The sequence below is a fragment of the Topomyia yanbarensis genome, chromosome 2 (assembly GCF_030247195.1).
Source record: "Topomyia yanbarensis strain Yona2022 chromosome 2, ASM3024719v1, whole genome shotgun sequence".
In the NCBI taxonomy this organism is placed as follows: Eukaryota; Metazoa; Arthropoda; class Insecta; order Diptera; family Culicidae; genus Topomyia; species Topomyia yanbarensis.
The window spans coordinates 241,537,033-241,556,732 of NC_080671.1; the positions used below are offsets into that span (position 1 = coordinate 241,537,033).

Below are 19,700 nucleotides of genomic sequence, written 5' to 3' on the forward strand. Positions count from 1 at the left end.
GCAGTTTCACCCTCCGCCACTCGCGCGAATGGCTCCCCGAATGAGCAGCCGCTGCACAGTGGTCGGAAACGCCAAAAACGTGAACTTAATTCACTAGAGGCCAAACCATCGAATATATTCACAGGGGGGCTTTGGAGGAATTATTCGTATGAATATTTCCCACAATCTGATAACAAGTGGAATTAGGCATGGCTTACTATGATCGAACTAAAAAAATTAACTTTTTATCCTGACGAGATAGAAAGTTGGTGTCTTCGACAAAGTTTTAGAAATGCTCATAGTAAAGAATTTTGTTGAAGAACTTGAGCTTGTAGGACTAAAGGTTATCGATTTATAAGGCGTTTTCTATGGCAATCCCCTTAAATCTAGTTTTTTTTAATATAACTTTTTTCATTGTGACTTTTCGTGCAAACTATGTTCTAGACAAATGTGTAGGTATCAAAACTACATAATATTGCCGAAGACTGAATGTAAAAATACTCGTTCGTTTAAAAGTTACTGAAGACTTTTACATTTTTTTACACCAACTTCAACTATGTATAAGAAAGAAAGGTGCAAACCAAAATGCACGAACAGGCACTTTTTTCACTGTCTAAACTATGCACAATAAAGGTAAGAAGGTTTGGTGCGTGGCACTCTAGAACCCTATGAATAGGGTAAGTTTACTTTATCATGTTTTTTTACCTTTTCCATACAAAAATCAGCAAAAAAAATTTTTTTTCAATTTTTTCCGTAAAATTTAGTAAATAATGGTATGACATCCTTTTGTAAACATTAAATTCATTATGACATGTCTAACTGGGTATATATCAGTTTAGGATCTCCAATGATATTAAAAACTTCACATTTTTGCTTCCACGCTTATAAAATCTGAAATATTCAGATATATGTGAAAATAATGCTTTTAATTGAATATCAAACCAAGAATTTCAAAAATTGTGGCAAATAAACTTAAAAAAATTTTTTTTGTTGATTTTAGTACGGAAATGGTCAAAAAACACGATAAAGTAAACTTACCCTATTCACAGGCTTCTAGAGTGCCACGCACCAAACATTCTTACCTTTATTGTGCATAGTTTAGACAGTGAAAAAAGTTCCTGATCGTGCATTTTGGTTTGCACCTTTCTTCCTTATACATGGTTGAATTTGGTGTAAAAAAATGAAAAAGTCTTCAGTAACTTTTAAACGAACGAGTATTTTTACATGTAGTCTTCGGTCATATTATGTAGTTTTGATACCTACACATTTGTCTAGAACATAGTTTGCACGAAAAGTCACAATGAAAAAAGTTATATTAAAAAAATAGATTTTTGGGGGTTGCCATAGAAAACGCCTTATAAATCGATAACCTTTAGTCCTACAAGCTCAAGTTCTTAAACAAAATTCTTCACTATGAGCATTTCTAAAACTTTGTCGAAGACACCAACTTTCTATCTCGTCAGGATAAAAAGTTAATTTTTTTAGTTCGATCATCAGCCATGCCTAATTTCAATTATTATCAGATTGTGGGTAATATTTATGCGAACAATTCCTCCAAAGACACCCTCTGAATATATTCGATGGTTTGGCCTCTAGTGAATTAAGTTCACGTTTTGGCGTTTCCGACCACTGTGCGCTGGTGCTGAAAGAAGATTTCACTAGAATGTCGGAAGGTGTTGTACAAAATACAACGGCACGAGTGCCAGAGGGTTAAACTGCTGCTGGGACAGTAGGTTTGTCTTCTTTTTAGATTAAGATTCAGGCCATATCTAAAGCGTTACTGGACTTAAAATTGTTTTCCCAGTTTATCCAGTCAGAGTATCTGTCCTGCCCTGTGTATTTAAAACACAGTTCTATGCGTGTTTTAAATTATCCAACAAATAGAACGGTTGTGCATACCAATTTATATTTTAAAATAAATCTGTTTTAATTTATGAAACAAACCGGTGTACTGTGGATGTAATTAGAGCGACCGAAAATAAAAGTCACAAGGATAGAACATGCTTCGCAAAACCCGTTTCAAACATATTAGAATATAAAAATCGGAAATAAACTTCAAGCATAAAAATCGGAGAAAAATCCTTCAGCATAGGAGTCGCTTATAAAGTTCTCACCCGTAAAACTCGGCAAGGATGAACCTCCAGTATAAATAGCGTTCAAAAATAAATAAATCGTTCATAAGAGCATCCGTATATCTTGATGTTCAAGGTTAAAAGTCGGCTATCAAAGAATCGGATATAGTTTTTTCCAGTTTTTTGCTGAAGGTTTTTTATTCGACTCTTACAAAGTAATGTCCCAGTCCGATTTTTATGCTTGAAGTTTATATCCATTTTTTTATATTCTAATATATTTGAAACGGGTTTTAAGAAGCATGCTCTAGCCTTGCGACTTTTATTTTCGGTCGCTCAATTGTGTCAATTCTAGTTCCACATTAAAACACCAATATAACATAAAACTCTGCAGAACATACAGTTCATTGTTTTAGTTCCAAACTGGAACAGGTTTAATATGTTTACACTACAGAGTTATAACACGTTATAATAATTAGTAACTAGAAAAATGTTACCAGCATCAAAACCCGTTTTAACTGGTAGTGCGAACGTTGTATAACACGGTAATTTATCAAATAATTTTATTTGTTCGGCCATTAATCGATCTAGAAGTATTTAACCCAAATATTATTTACCTATTTCATATTTCGTGGAGAAACTTAATATTTCCGTTGGTGAGCGCGGGCTTCCTCATCACAGTTCTCAATATGGAGCTTTCCTTTTGAATACATTTTTTTAACAGACCAGCCCTTTTTGTACTAGATGGATGTATAGCAAATTGTAATATATGGGAACAGGAGAGTGAGCTAGAACGTGAGTCAATAGTTGTTATAGATAAAATTCATTTGCCCTTATAATTTTTTTCGGAAAAAAATGCGAAGAAAACGAAATTCCTGTAAGAATGTTTGGATTTATCGTTGATTTTTTTTATGGAGGCGAACCACCCCGATCAGAATGAAATAACAGGATTATAACAGCACACAATTTTTGTAACATATTGTGTTATAAGTTAGGTCTCGTTAGTAGTTAAAATAACAGAAATTTATAACAAGTAACAATGCGGGATATAGTTTTGAAATATTTCTGTTGTGTGTTTCTGATCGGGACTGCGACCAGTATTTAGGATCTATTGTGGTAATTTATCGTTGATAGTAGTTCATCAATTCCTTTTTACATTTTCTGTTTGTTTCAAAGGTTTTCTTCCATTTAATTCCACTATGTTTTTATAGTTAAATGCACTTGCACTTCACTATTTAACAGATACCGGTATTTCGATTACTACTTGTAATCTTCTTCAGTGTTTGTAGTGTGATACAAACACAAGAAGATTACAAGTAGTAATCTAAATACCGGTATCTGTTAAATAGTGAAGTGCAAGTGCATTTAACTATAAAAACGCTTTTAATCCACCTAACAGTGTGATGAGACATTTCTTATAACTCTTATCACTCTCTTCGGATATTATATCGTTTGAGAACATTTAGAACATGATGCTTCGCGATGTTTTTGATAACACATACTACATGGGATAGTGACAGGACTCAGAGAATCGCTCAAATCAGCATAGGACAACATCAGTGCTAGAAATCTCAAACCACATCAATGGGCAAGCGAAAAAATGGCCCATAAAATAGAAATACCAACGAATTATTGTTAATGCTCTGTTAATATAATATCTAAATTGTGGTGGGAAAACTGAATTTTCCTAAAGCGGTTATATATTGCACTGAGCCAAAAAAATCGAATTTTTTTTTAATCGATTTGAAGTTTATACTTTACTCAAATTGCCAACGCGACTGAGAACTAAGAAATCAACGCTTTTTCTTGAAAAGGGCGATACTAGCAGTGATACCATTCAAAGAAAATCAACAGTGAATATTTCCAGACTTGGTTTTATTTCATATTTAACAACTATTGTGTTTTTTACATCCTAGATTGCATGATTCAGTGATCGAAACCCAAAACTTCATAAAGTATTTGAAATTATTAAATTAAAATTTGTTTTGCTATTGAAATTGACAAAATGATAGTATCACCCCTTTGGCGATTGTTTACTTTTTCGGTCCTACCTATCAGCATTGAAGTATCGCCCTTACGTTTTTTTACAATAACTACCGTTCTGCACAGCCGATTTCGTCCGTTTTTTTCAATAGCGATCATTGTTACTATTTACAGCTGGTATCAGCTTGATAATCCTAAAAAAATACGAAAAAAACAGTTTCGCCTCTAAACTGCTAGCAAAAAAAAAGTATCGCCCTGTTTGTTTGCATGGAGCGTGGAGGGCGAAACTTTAAATAAACCAACAAAAATACAGTTTCGCCCGTTGCATTTTTTACTGTAGTTTAAGAAAGCAATATCGTAGAATCAAAATGTTTAGGTTAATTTGTTTCGTTTCAAAGCTCTCATTCGCATGTATAAAAAAAAACCTTATGTTTACATTTGTAAGTATCGCCCTTTTCACAAAAAAGCGTTGAAATGAAATCGCAGCTCCTGATATAACGCTATCTCTGAAGTGCATGCGTGCATAGTTCCAAATTTAACTTCGTCATCGAATTTTTCTAAAGGTGACTTCCCAGTAGTATCCTTGATTTGAATTATTATCGCTAATCCTAATGCCTAAGAACAAACAAAAACCTCTCGAAAACGAACCGTTTGGGAAAATCATCATCATTTACTGGAATTTTCATTTTCACGAAACTTTTCGATAACCTTCCGTCACTTGCGTTAATGCACTGGGTGCACAGTGCTCATAAAATCTAGCGAAATCGTCTTAGGGCACCAGCGGGTCTAATTCAAAGCCATCTGCGCGGCGAGTTAAATCTGTAAAGAATACTAAAAATTAATTTCTAGTCCATAATTTTCAGTTCAGCAATTCGAGAGATCGTGCTCACCGCTAGCCATGAAAAATAGACTATATTGTGAAGCGATGGTCACTATTTATTAAAAAATCACGGGTAAATAAAAAATTAAACTATTAAAAAATTTCAAATAGTTTATAATTTTCACAAACTTATTAGGAAAAATTGTTTAATAAGCTTTCGTAATATTGTGTAGGAAAAAAGCTGAAAATTTCAGTATTTTCTCTATCTGCAACATATAAACTCTTAAGTATATAAATTAATTGGTATACGAATTGGAATAGGTTCGCCAAATTTTGGAAGAAGTCTATAAAATAACCCCTTGAAAGCTGTTGTAGTTCGATGCAATAAAAAAATCCCCAAAAATGAAATGTTCCTATTAATGTGAAACACAGTGAATAATACATAGAGATAGAGACCCATTTTTATCAATCTCATGGTGTATTTTAGGCTAACAAAATGGGGACATTGACTAAATCGGGCAATTTTTGTTTCTTTATAATAAACTGAAGCTGTTAAAATATTCTTCCCGTCCCTTAATGTAGTCTGATAACTGTTTCTGATTATGATGAACTTTTTATTTTTGAAATCGGGGTTTCAATGTATTATAATAGATATTCAGCATTCGAAGAAGTTGCTTGTGAACGAGTGTAGAACGACTTTGTTTTACTTACTTGAAGTCAGCGGCGTAGCCAGAAATTCGGTTTGGTGGGGGTTTGGTGAAAATCGATCTTACTGTCCAAACGGCATAATTCCGAAACCGTAATTTTTGAAGTTTTAAAATTATGCAGAGTTAATTTTTCAGAAAATTTATAATATGTTTCTTTATAATAAACTGAAGCTGTTAAAATATTCTTCCCGTCCCTTAATGTAGTCTGATAACTATTTCTGATTATGATGAACTTTTTATTTTTGCATATTTTCATCTTCATGATAAGGAAAACATGCTCAAGAAAGGATTTACTCGAATTCAGTCTTGTTTGTCTGCGAGAGCCCATCAAACATATGTTCATATTTGGCTGATAAAATCGGGGTTTCAATGTATTATAATAGATATTCAGCATTCGAAGAAGTTTCTTGTGAACGAGTGTAGAACGACTTTGTTTCTACTTACTTGAAGTCAGCGGCGTAGCCAGAAATTTGGTTTGGTGGGGGTTTGGTGAAAATCGATCATACTGTCCAAACGGCATAATTCCGAAACCGTAATTTTTGAAGTTTTAAAATTATGCAGAATTAATTTTTCAGAAAATAGTAACAGAGTTCGTGTCTTTAGCGAATTTGTTTAGACTTTATTGTATTGAATATTAACCTGAGAAAATTCACCATAAATACTTCTTGGACGATATACCGTCAAAATTATTTTATCAAATGATGCGCTGTTTAATGTTTGTAAAACTCATCGAAGATACTAAACCTCCGAAATTGGCGGTTTCAAAGTGATGCTATCTTGACCTTAAATTACTGTTTTTAAACATTTGACCTATACATATAATTGGTCATACAACAAAAATCAAATGCTCATCAAAATCGATCAGAACCTGCTAGAGTCGAATGGAAATCGTCATTTTTTCATAAATTTCTCTTCATATTCGGTAAGTGTTATCCTCGCTATTACTCATATTACGTTTCCGTCTCAACTCGACGCATTCCCAAAATAAAAACCTGTTTTAATCCACCTAGTGGTGCAATTGTGCTTTTCTCATTTGTCCAGACTACGATTCCATGGCTGGTTATGTTCAATACAATAGTGGAAATGAATATTACATGTTCAGTACGATTTGCACATACATATAATGGATCGACAGCCACGATCTTGAGATACTATGTGATACTGAAACATCGGTTGAAACCAGCGGCGTATCATGGAGAAAGATCCGGGAGATCCGGGTCCTGCCGAAAATTTTCAACTTGTTAAGAAATTTTAAACTAGTTAACTCACTGCATACTCCCTCCGGGCCGGTATGATTGACGATTTTTAGAGTGATTGCATAACCTTTCTATATGAGAAAGGCAAAAATGTACCAAAGTCCAAAAAAGTCAATTTTTGTCAAACATCTCAATGTTTCATGCATTTTAAAGTCATTTGGCATCAAAAATACAAATTTGATTTTGAAAATTTTTCATTTCAGTTTATATGGGAATTTGCTGTGTGATTGCACTCTTCAACTTCAACTGTGTGATTGCACTTCTTCGTAACTCCGGAACCGGAAGTCCAATCAATAAAAAATTCAATAGCAGCCGATGGGAAGGTTGTACCTTTCATTTGAGACTAACTTTGTGCAAATCGGTCCAGCCATTTCTGAGAAACCGAGGTCACATTTTTTCCACATACACACATACACACACAGACATTTTCCGATCTCGATGAACTCAGTCGATTGGCATATGACACTCGGCCCTCCGGGTCGGGATTAGATTGACGAATTTTAGAGTGAATGAGAAAGGCGAAAACATTTTTAGCAAGTGTTGAAAGTTATGCATTTTTTGGTGAGCAGTTCCATGTTTCATAGACATTAAATCAATTTTATCTTCGCTTCCTGTTAAATAAAGACCCTATTACAGTACATCTCTACAAAAACGAACTCAATTTGAATATAAATCTGAGGATTGTGATTCATTACAGAACTCTGGAATTTTCTATTGGAATGTTTTCAGGCAGGAATTTGATATTGATGCTATCAGACAACTGTGAAATCAAGACCAATACATCAGTTACATATCAGGACCCCATTCCGACAACTTATTAAAAGTCCTCATGATGTTTACAACAACAGGTTATCAATCTACGGATCAGATAATTGTTATTGTAATGTTGAATTAAATCAGCATCAATAAATTTTCAACTTCAATCCAATATTTATTTTTTGGTTAGGGGGGGGGGGGGGGGTTGTATGGTGTTAAACCCAAAACCTTCTCTTGGCTACGCCGTTGCATGGAGTTATTTATTTCGCATTTCATTTTGCGATATGTTTCAGATCGATCCGATGGTTATAAGTTAGAAAAATTGCAGTCAGAAGGTTCGCACAAATGAACATTTTTGTACTGATAAGTTATCAAGTTCCTTCCAGACAACTTGGAAGTGTTCGGTGATTATTTCTAGCGGTTGTGGATAGTAAAATGAAATACAAATTTCGTTTTATCGAAATAATGTTTAGCTCATTTCAATGGATTATTACTATATGGGACGATCCATAAATGACGTAGCATTTTTTGGGTGATTTTTAACACCCCCCTCCCCCATCGTAGCATTTCGTCACAAACCTCTAAATACCCCCCTGGCAATTACGTAGCTTGACGGTAATTCTCCCCCCCCCTTGTCCCCGCAAAATTTAAAAAAACGAAAAACGATGTTAGTTATTCCCCTTTAAAAAAGCTACGTAGCATGACATGACCCCCTACCCCCCCTGTCGTCACACATCATCACAAAATACAAAACTCCCCCCTCCCCTATATAATGCTACGTCATTTATGGATGATCCCTATTGAACAATAAATAGGCGACAAAGAGTAATCCACAAACAACAAGCCATAACTTTTAAAGTATTCAAAATAGATATTTGAAGTCTTCAGTAGTTATTCGGAAAAGTAAGAGCTACAAATTTGCTGAAGGCATCATTTCGATATAATCACTTCCAAGAAAATTTGTGAAAATATCTCACTTATAGGGGAATTAATCAGCAAAAGCACAATACCAAAAGAAAGAGCATATTGCCTCCATTAAATTCTCCGAAGATACTATTGACCTAAAATAAGCCGTTTTGGCGTTAATAATAGATTACATGTTTTTGGACATATTTCTGGCAATGGGAAATGATAAAAATCTTTCGTCCGCATTTAATTATAAATATCTCTTTTGATAATAGTCCGATTTCAACAATCTATAGCTTGTTCAAAAGGTATTCGTTAAAGCTGTCTAAAAACATATAAATTGGTAATCTATATTGCCAATTTCGGCAGAAAATTCAAAAAAACTGCAAAAAACGCCATTTTTACGCATTCAAACATTTATATCTTGGAAACTAAACATCAGAATCAAAAAAAAAATAATAGCGTTCTTACTGTTTTTAGTTCTTTCATTTAAAATTGGTTTGGATAAGATCGGTTCAACCATTGATGAGAAACACGAATGAGAATTTGTCCGTTACATACAAACACACACACAGACACACACACAGACATTGTCCCAAATCGTCGAGCTGAGTCGATTGGTATATAAGACTCGGCCCTCCGGGCCTCGGAAAAAATCTTGAAAGTTTAAGCGAATTCTATACATTTCTTTTATAAGAAATGTAAAACATAGTGGAATTAAATGGAAGAAAACCTTTGAAACATTACGTACATTCCACTAAGACCTCTGTTCGCGTATATATTTTCTGTTTATTTTTTAAATTTTCATTTACAAATCAATTAACACGTTACGATGTTTCGCTTCTGTCTGATAGATGTTACTAATCTTATATTATTAGAAACCGAACTTGCTGTTTTATACTGTTCCGGTGGTATCCTTAATAATGTAATTATTTGTATCATCTCGATATTCAACTGCAGACTTAATTCCTCTAACACATGTCCAAAGTATTCTAAAAAAACAACAAACACTTATAATCCACACTTTCTTAAAAGGGCGTCTGGTGTAGTGCGCAAAAAATCGACTTCTTTTTTATTCGCTTAATTTTTAGTATTGAGCCTCTAGAATGCCTATTCAAGAGGTTCAATACCAAAAATTAAAAAACTTTCCGGAATATCTGTGGCCACGCTGAATCGAAAAATCGATGAGATTGTTTGACACATACATACATACATACAGAAAAATCGATGAGATTGTTTGACACATACATACATACATACACACACAGACTTTTTCCGATCTCGACGAACTGAGTCGAATGGTATAAGAGATTCGCACCTGCGGGCCTCGGTTAAAAAGTCGAAATTCCGACCGATTGCATAACTTTTCTACATGAGAAAGGCAAAAATGACAAGTGTCTAGGCTATGCTGACAATTATATTATTGTCGATGGCACAAAAGCCGTTCATTCAGTCGATTACAATGCAATCTCTTTGCACCCATCCTTATAATGCGAATTGTTTCGTTCGGAATTCTCGGTCTGGAGATATGGGTTAATAAGTCCTATACAAAAATATATTTTGCATAATATTTTGGTCACTCCTTGGAGCAACGTTTCGAAAGAAATAGCTCTTTTCATCTTCAGAGCAAAGCAGGGTTTGAACATAAATTAGTTATAGTTTTCAAGTGAGGAATGGTAAATGATGGTTAGTGCTGTGACATTATTTTTGTGTATAGGGCGAAATTTTGATTCCTTACATCTTTATTACCAATAATACAACTGGTAATTTTTACGCCATAATTAGTATAACATAAATCTTGCAAAGGAAGATAAATTTTCATAAAAAATTTGTTATTCAAAAATACAGTTGCTCTCGGTGATGCTGCGAGTATAATATGAATATAAATTATATTAGAAATCTATTTTCTCACTACTAGGAGGATTACTTGGTGATCTATGTATTCATATACCATCCAACGTCTATCTCATGACTGAACGCATTACTCAATCCAACGGGTAAATACATGAAATCTGGGCAAATTTGCACTTTGAAGTAAATTAACACATTGTTTCGTCTTTGAAACGAACTTGCGTATTAATTTTTGAAAAAGAGGTAATTAATTTTTAAGTAAATTCACAAAATGTGTTCGTTATCAAATTCCTTGAATCACGCAGATGTTTTTTCATCCCCGGATATTCAAAATCGGTTTCGTTTTTCCCCTAAAACACCAGTAAAGAAATACTCTGTATGAAACGGTCTCATTTTTGTTAGTGAAAATTGGTAAGCGAGTAATAAAATACAAAATGTTTAATATATCCGCCGCTCCTGAACGGATTTTGACAATCTATAGCTTGTATATTTTACAAGCTTTCTAGTTATGTGCACATAGCACGACTACATTATTTTGTATGAAAGCTATTTGATTAAAACCCTTTGTGTTTTGACAAAATCACCCATATCTCAGAAAGTAAAAAACGTATCAAAAGACAAAAATAATAGTGTCAAATGGCAACGTTAGGCCTTTCATCTGAAATATATACCCACACACACACATACACACACAGTAGCGAGGCATGCGATGTAACATTGCCAAGGAGAATGGATTCGAGGAACTACCAGCATCCGGCGTACTGGTGGAACGAAAGGCTCAGCAGCTTCCGAGCTGCCTGCCTAAAAGCCAGAAGACGCGTTCAAAGAGCAAGATCTGAGGCAGTCGAAGAAGAGTGTGGCCAGGGCTGCTTTTAAATGCGAGATAGTGCTAAGCAAGTCCACCTGCTATAAGCTGTGCACAGAAGTAGACGCTAACCTCTGGGACAATGCTTACCGTGTCGTTATGGCCAGGATCAAGGGTCCAATCACGCCAGTCGAAATGTGCGCTGATAAACTGAAAATTATCGTGGAGGGTCTTTTCCCGAAGCACGACCCAACCGCATGGCTGCCTACACCGTACATTGATGCAGACGGTGAAAATGCTCGTGACAATCAAGTTTCCAACGATGAGCTCCTTATTGTGGCAAAAGGGCTGAAAGCGAAGAAAGCTCCCGGACCGGAAATGCCTGTACGAAGACTACTTCCCGGATAGATCCAGAAGCTGGTGTTGCTGCCAAAACAAGGGGTTTCCCATGAGATCCAGCATCGTATCGGCCTATATGCCTGCTAGATACTCTTGGTAAACTTCTGGAAAGGGTCATCCTCAACAGGCTGACGACCTACGCTGAAAGTGAGAACGGACTATCGCAGAGGCAGTTCGGGTTCCGGAAAGGGATATCGACGGTGGACGCCATCCGCAGTCATCGAGAGCGCGGAGAAAGCATCGAAGCAAAAGAGAAGGGGAAACCGCTACTGCGCCGTGGTTACGATCGACGTGAAGAACGCGTTCAACAGTGCTAGCTGGGGGGCGATCGCCGTTGCACTGCACAAAATGCGGGTTCCGGACTATCTGTGCAAGGTTCTGAAAAGTTACTTCCAGAACTGAGTACTGGTCTACGAAACGAACATGGGGCAGAGGTCGAGCAGATCAGCAAATGATATCATCAGCTGTTTTAATCGGGTCATTAGGCACCTCGGTAGTCTACGCAGAATTACTTTCTGGGTGGAAGGAGAATGGCTCAAAATAAAAATTGGGGTCTATTCCTTCATTTGGTTCTGTTAATCAACTCTAGGTCAGTTCAGGTGCAAGAAATATTTCTCAAATTATTTGAATCCGGACATACATTTATGGCAGACGATTCTTTCCATGCTGCTGTAGAAAAGGCAATGTGTAAAAATCCGTCAGTTACTTTCCCGGAATTTATTATTACTGTTTCAATAGCGAAGAAAAATGTTCATGTTTTGGACATGCCAGCGGAAAATTTCTTCCAACAACGTTTAGTGTCAGCCAATATACACTGAACCAATGTAAAAATCGCTCGTACATTGACCAAATCAGGCGGATAATTGTGAGAAAAGGAAGTTTGGGATTGCAGTACAGCGGTACTGTCTCTGACCATGGACAATTGGAAAACTGTATGTTGATTTCCAAAAAGCAACTAAAGCTGGTTACCGCTGAAGGATTCTGCTTTGAAAGCACGATGAAGTATCAGAAACACCCAGTTGGTCTGAAGAATACTCTAAAAGATGCGCTGAATGGTGTAATTTTATCACTTATAAGAGAGGAGCAGAAATTCTTCTGGAGAAATTTGCCTGTTAAGCATAATTACCAAAAAGCCTTTCTAAATATAAATTGCTGTTAAATTACAGTACAATAACTGCACTAATACATAAACGCCGTAATACAAAAACACTTTATTATTACAACAACAAAAAAAACCTTTTTCTTTGGAAATAACATATGGGACGGATATACTAGTACTTTTTATATGGGACACACATGGTTTGATATTTTTTTCGTATTCGGCCGATCAAACTCATCATTTTTCTTTGATTTCCGAAAGTATAGTAATAATAAGCATTGTTTGTGACGATAACTCAAAAATGATGGAAAATCATATGGGACTAATATGCGAGCCAATTACCCAAGGAAAGTTTTGCACTAATTTACTTTGAAATCAGCTACATAAAGGGACTCCACATACCACAAATGCAATTTAGTAAAAAAAACTTTTTTTTATATAAATAGTCGCTAGTTACCTGAACATGAAGAACATGAGTTAATGCAACATTTGCTAATGAGAAAGTGACGTCATGACAGTAGACACATTTAACAGTAGTTACCACATTTTTATCATCTATAGCTTAGTGAGAATTGGCGATGTTCACAACTTCCCACCGTTCCCTACATTCCGGGATGTCCATAAAGTTGGAAGAGCAAAATCAGCAGAATATGATTGTGAATATTCTATAATTTAGTGCTAATTTAATGCAAATTAAATGTATAATTGAAAAATTTAATGCTTTTTTTGTATTTTGTTTTATTACATGTTCAGCTGGCTTAACATAAAGTTAGCAGAGCAACGATGTAAAAGTCATTGTAAAACCTACTAAAGCACATTGATCTATTTGAATAATTAAATGCTAATTAAATGTACTTGTAAAAAATTGTTTTTACAAGAAATCACTTGTTCTGCTAACATAACATAAAGTTAGCAGAACAACGATGAAAAAGTCATCGTAAAACCTTGTAAACGCACATTGATTTACTTGATAATTAAATGCTAATTAAATGCACTTTAAGAAATCACTTGTTCTGTTGACTTGACAAAAAGTTAGCAGAACAAAGATGTAAAAGTCATTGTAAAATCTACTAAACATAAAATCTACTACATTTAATGGTTTAAATAGTTAAATGCTAATTAAATGCACTTGTAGAAAATTGTTCATAATTTTTTTAAAGAAATAACTTGTTCTGATGGGTTAACAGCAAGCAGAAAAATAATGTAAGTCATTGTAAAATCTACTAAAGAATATTTAATAATTTGAGGAATTAAATGCTAATTAATTCACTTGTAGAAAATTGTTTACCACTGTTTTTATGATATCACTTGTTCTGCTGGGTTAACATCCAGCAAAACAATGATGTAAAAGTCATTGTTAAATCTGTTAAGTACATTTAATGATTTAAGTAATTAAATGCTAATTAATTGTTAATTAAAGGTACTCGTGAAAAATATTCGCGATTTTTTAAGAAATTATTTGTTCTGCTGGGTTAACATCAAGCAGAACAATGATGTAAAAGTGATCTTAAAATATACTAAAGCACATTTAGTGATTTGAATAGTTTAATGCTAATTAAATGCAGTTGTAAAAAAATATTTACAATTTTATTAACACGCTCACCAACATTCCTCGAAAATAGTCGATACTATATTTTTAAATCGCTATATCTCAGTGTTCGCTTGACCAATTTGAACCAATTTTAGAATCTATAGCGTTTTTAAAGATTATTAAAGAATGATTAGAATTAAATTTATTTTAAAGATTATTAAAGAATGATTGGAATTGAACTTTCAATGATTTGGAGTAAGTACTACCTACAAAAAACTAGAACTTGCAAATTTGTACGAAGAACTTAAAATATAGCGTGATGACCCATACATATTATTAGTTTCAATTCTTTGTACAGTATGATTCCGTTTTTGGCATGCTCCCATTTTGGCACACTCCGATTTTAGCAACAAATGGGTTCCGTTTTTGGCAACATTCTTGTTGTACATAATAAGTCTTTTAAAAATGCGCAATAATTTTTTTTTGTATTAGTTGACATCACATTGGACTTTATTTCCAAACATGGGAGTCATATTAACCCTCAAAGGCGCAAATCATTTTTTCAAATTTTGTTAAAATTCTCTCATAGTGTCAATACACTACCGTAATAATTTTTAGATGTTTTTTGCAATGTTGTTATAAAACAGCGTTATGTATTTATGCATATTTTACACTATACGTGTCGTATTTAATGATTACAATAAGTATAGAAATGCAACTGTAAATGTAATATAACTGATATAACTGATAACAGTGTAACTTGTAACAGAATCATAACATTTCATTAAAAAATTTAAATGCGTTGAATTTACCACTTCGCGTGCTAAAGGGCGAACACGAAATTATTGCGACACCGAAAATGTCATGCCAATTTTCTTATAATGTTTAAAATGAAACCAAAATTTTAGGGTAGTTTTATACATAAATTTACTTCAAAAATCACAAGAAAAGTTAATCGATGGAGCCTTGAGTGTAAAATTGAACGCATTTTCGCTTGATGCCCTCCATCAATCATTTACAGTGTCATCCGATACCAGTTTCTCATTTTTTTTTTCATTTTCTTAACATGTCGTTCTCGTCTTTGACTGTCTTCTTGCTCTTCCGAAGTTCCCGCTTCATCATTGCCCAGCACTGCTCCACCGGGCGCAGCTCCGGACAGTTTGGCGGATTCATGTCCCTTGGAAAAAAAATGGACAGAATTGGCCTCATGCCACTCCAGGACACTTTTAGAATAGTGGCATGATGCCAAATCTGGCCAAAATAGCGGAGCTTCGTCGTGCTGCTGCAAGAACGGCAAAAGGCGCTTCTCGAGGCACTCAGATTTGTAGATCTAGCCATTTACTGTGCTCTTTGTCACGAAAGGCTCACTCCTCAATCCGCAAGAGCAGATGGCATGCCAAATGAGATATTTGGAGGCAAACTTCGACATTTTCTTCTTCTTAAATTTGTCGTCCACATAGAACTTGCTCTTGCCGGTGAAAAACTCCAACCCCGGAATTTGCTTAAAATCGGCTTTTATATACGTTTCGTCGTCCATCACACAGCAGCCATATTTTGTCAGCATCTTCTCGTAGAGCTTCCGTGCCCGAGTTTTAGCCGTCGATTGTTGCCGCTCATCGCGGTTTGGGAAGTTCTGTACCTTGTATGTATGTAGTCCAGCTCTCTTCTATGCATTCTGGACGTAGCTCTGCGACATGCCGATCTTTTTAGCAAAATCACGGCATGATACGTTGGGATTTGCTTTAATCATCCGCTTCACCTTTCACTCCGTCTTTTTGTTCTCCGGTCCCGGTTTTCTTCCAGCTCCTTTGCCGTGGTCCAACGTCAACCGCTCCTGGAACCGCTTCAACACTCTGGAGACGGTTAAATGGTGAATGTTCAACATTTTTCCCAACTGCCGGTGAGACAGGTCAGGAAATTCCAGGTGTTTGGAAAGAATTTGTTCTCTCGACTCGCATTGCTTCACCTCCATTTTCGTTGAATCGAAAAACACGACTTCGAGTTTGACAGCATGTAAACAATACACATCAATGAGAAAGTGTGCAAAATTTGGTTGATTTTTACCCAATGGTAAAAAAGTTATGCCCTGTTGAATGTGTCGCAATAATTTCGTGTTCGCCCTTTACGGAAAAGCTAAAAGGTAAATCGCTTGTATATAAGAGATGAGACTAGAGATTCGAGTACCTTTAGTCTACCGCAGCGTAGTGGGTGGCGAGAATTGTAAGCACCCAATTTACACGGATCGTGAAACACGGCACAGCGCTTCGATCGGAAAGTAGTAGTATAGCCAATGTTTCTGAAGTGAAGTGAAATTTTGATATTTCAGGTCGAGGGTATTACTAATTGGGTGGGGTTGGGAACCCCGCGGTTACGAAATAGCCAAGGCTTGTAGGCCATCATTAGATTAAAGGTATTGTTCTTTCTCGATTCGATCGGCACAGTGAACGGAAGATCGGAATTTAATCGGAAAAACGGAAGATAGTAATTAAATTGTAACTTACAGAAATCGAGATATTACATAGTGGTTGAGAATGTGATCTAGGCCCAAGTTCCAAATTTACGCTATATCAAATGAGTTTTAAACACTTTTACCGTTGTCTTCCGTTTTAATTCCACTATGATGAACAAAAAGCAAAATTGCACTTTTCTGTTACAGATACGTATTTCGGCTACGACTTGCAGCCTTCTTCGGTGTGATACAACACAACACACTGAAGAAGGCTGCAAGTCGTAGCCGAAATACGTATCTGTAACAGAAAAGTGCAATTTTGCATTTTTTTTTATTCATTTCGTTTATTTGATAGGCACAAATGCGTTAGCTTGGCGGTGCCAAATGCTTATGTTTTTACATTTTGGATATCTTAAATCTAGGAGGTTACAATGTTGAAATATTTTTTTTACAAAGGAAAAAAAAAAGTTTACAGCTATCTTAAGACTAGAAATAAGATTCAATATACAAGAGAGGGCCAAAAGATTTTTTCATGAAAAAATTTAAAACAAGGGATTCACTTTGATATACAAGAGGGGGAGTAATAGTATTTTACGAAATATTTTACGGTTATCTTAAAACTAACAATATAGTTTAGTACACAAAAGGGGGAACAAATATTTATGAGAAACTTCACAGAAATCTTAAAACTAGGGATTCAATTCTATTTACAAGATGGAGGACAAGAGTTTCAATAAAGAGTAAAAATTATAGCTATCTTAAAACTAGGAATACAGAATACTAATTTGAATTTTTTAACTAAAACTTATGCTTGGTCAAGATATTCAGAGGGTGGCTTATTTCCGCATCAGTGTATCAGCAGTTGTATCAAGGACAGGGGAGAGACAGGGAAAGAAGAGCAAAACTTGCAACTTTCGCTCAAAGGGGGGGGGGGGGGGGGTAAGGGGGATCAGCGAAACAAATTTGCGCCTCAGTCTAGTAAGTCGTCGAGTACCGGATTGGCGGATGGTATTCTTCGGACCCGCGGGGAATCCTTCAAAAGTCATCGGACCTCGAGTCGCTCTCGCTTCAGTTTCCTTCTATGCAGGCGTAGTGGTAAGGGCGACGGCGGTTACATAGTGGCACTCTGGAGCTGATCGGTTCCACAAGGCAGGAGAAAACTCTAAAAACGAGAAATAAAAGAGAGGGGCTAAATTGGGATATTTATCGTTTTTATGAAGGTATAAATAAGGGACATATAGGGGAAATCACGATTTGCCAGTATATCTCGGACTGAGACATTGGGTGGTCTACCTTGGGCCCGAAGGGATTCCTTTAACTGAGACCTGGCGTCACAATACCCGGCGCATACCCAGACAACGTGTTCGATGTCGTGATAGCCCTCGTCACAAGCGCACAGACTACTCTCCGCAAGCCCAATACGCCGCAAATGCGCATCCATGGTGTAGTGATTGGACATAAGTCGGGACATTACGCGAATAAAATCCCGACCCACATCCATCCCCCCGAACCAAGGCTTCGTTGATACCTTTGGGATAATCGAATGTAGCCATCGTCCAAGTTCCCCGTTGCTCCACGAGGTTTGCCAACTGTTGAGCGTCCTCTGATGACAAATACTAAAAAATTCATTGAAGCAGATTGGTCTTTCGTATATGTCACCATTTAATGCGCCCACCTTTGCTAATGAGTCGGCCTTTTCATTGCCCGGGATAGAACAATGAGAGGGGACCCAAACAAAGGTAATCTGATAAGATTTTTCAGATAACGTACACAAGGACTCCTGTATCATCCCCAGGAAATACGGGAGTTGCTTTTTAGGCTTCACCGCACGAAGAGCCTCGATAGAGCTGAGGCTGTCCGAAACGATGAAGTAGTGATCTGTGGGCAGAGTGTCGATGATCCCAAGGGTGTACTGAATTGCAGCTAACTCTGCGACGTAAACTGAAGCGGGATCATTGAGCTTGAATGAAGCGGTGATAGTATTGTTGAAGATACCGAAGCCAGTGGACCCATCGAGATTTGATCCGTCAGTGTAAAACATTTTGTCGCAGTCGACTTCTCGGAATTTATTATAAAATATATTGGGGATCACCTGCGGGCGTATATGGTCCGGGATTCCACGAATCTCTTCCTTCATGGATGTGTCGAAGAATACAGTAGAATCAGAAGTATCTAGGAAACGGACACGGTTGCACAGTGGCACGACTTAGAACAAAAGGTGGACTAAAGTCCAAACTTTTCCGTATCGGTTCATATAGGACGTCTTTATGTAATTTTGGTACGCTGAATTCGTTTTCGATATTAAAACATTTCAAAAATAAACATTTACTATTCATTAGGGTGTCTCAAAAATTTTTTTTTTTCTAAATCGTTCTTAAAATTTGTGTATATTAATTTTCGTGTGCTAAACCGTTTTTGATATTAATATCTGCAAAAAAAATTATTATACATTAGGGTGGCTCAAAAATAATTATTTTGCTGTGAAGGTTAAAAAAAATTTTAAAGACATTTTTGTACGCTGAATTCTTATGTTGGTTATAGAAAATAGAAATTAACTTTACTATTTATTAGAGTGGCTTAAAAGTAAATATTTTGTCTTTTATAAAGATTTCTTTCAATTGTAATTTTGGAATTTATTTTCCGTATTGAAACGAATTGATTCTCATTATGTGGCTTTAGAAATGACTATATTATTTTTAAGGATGAAATAAGATGTGATCGATTAATTTTGGAACGTTTAATTCATTAGTGGGTTACTTGGTATGAAAACTCCATTTTTTTCATTTTCACAACAAACATTTTGAGCGTCTTAGTGGAATATTGATTACATTCACTAATCAACAAGATGGTTAACGATTTTGTTTTCGCAGGTGTGTTTTAAGTTGCTTATATTGCTTATTTCATACCTTAAATTAAAATAAATCCAAAATCCTTTTTTCGCGTTAATGGTTCATTTAAAAATGGTCTTATTTTATTAGGGTAATATCGCATACCTTTAAGCTATATCAGCGCTATGCAAACTCGAAAAAAAAGTCTTATCAAATGACTAGAACTCAACTGTGTTCACTCAATTTGACAGTTATTGCGTAA

General features: G+C 35.7%; 1 protein-coding gene across 5 annotated transcripts in view; it reads right to left on the reverse strand.

Moving 5' to 3' along the window:
* Positions 1 to 19,700, reverse strand: part of LOC131682998 (conserved oligomeric Golgi complex subunit 7) — a 615,369-nt gene that overhangs the window by 163,609 nt on the left and 432,060 nt on the right. The window contains exon 4 of one of the 5 annotated variants that reach the window (XM_058964821.1): positions 9,254 to 9,468. The exons of the other annotated variants lie outside the window; for them this stretch is intronic. Coding sequence (XP_058820804.1) covers positions 9,296 to 9,468 — 173 coding nt within the window. The 3' untranslated portion in view covers positions 9,254 to 9,295. Of the gene's footprint in view, positions 1 to 9,253; positions 9,469 to 19,700 lie in introns of those variants that run through there. 5 annotated transcript variants of the gene reach the window in all.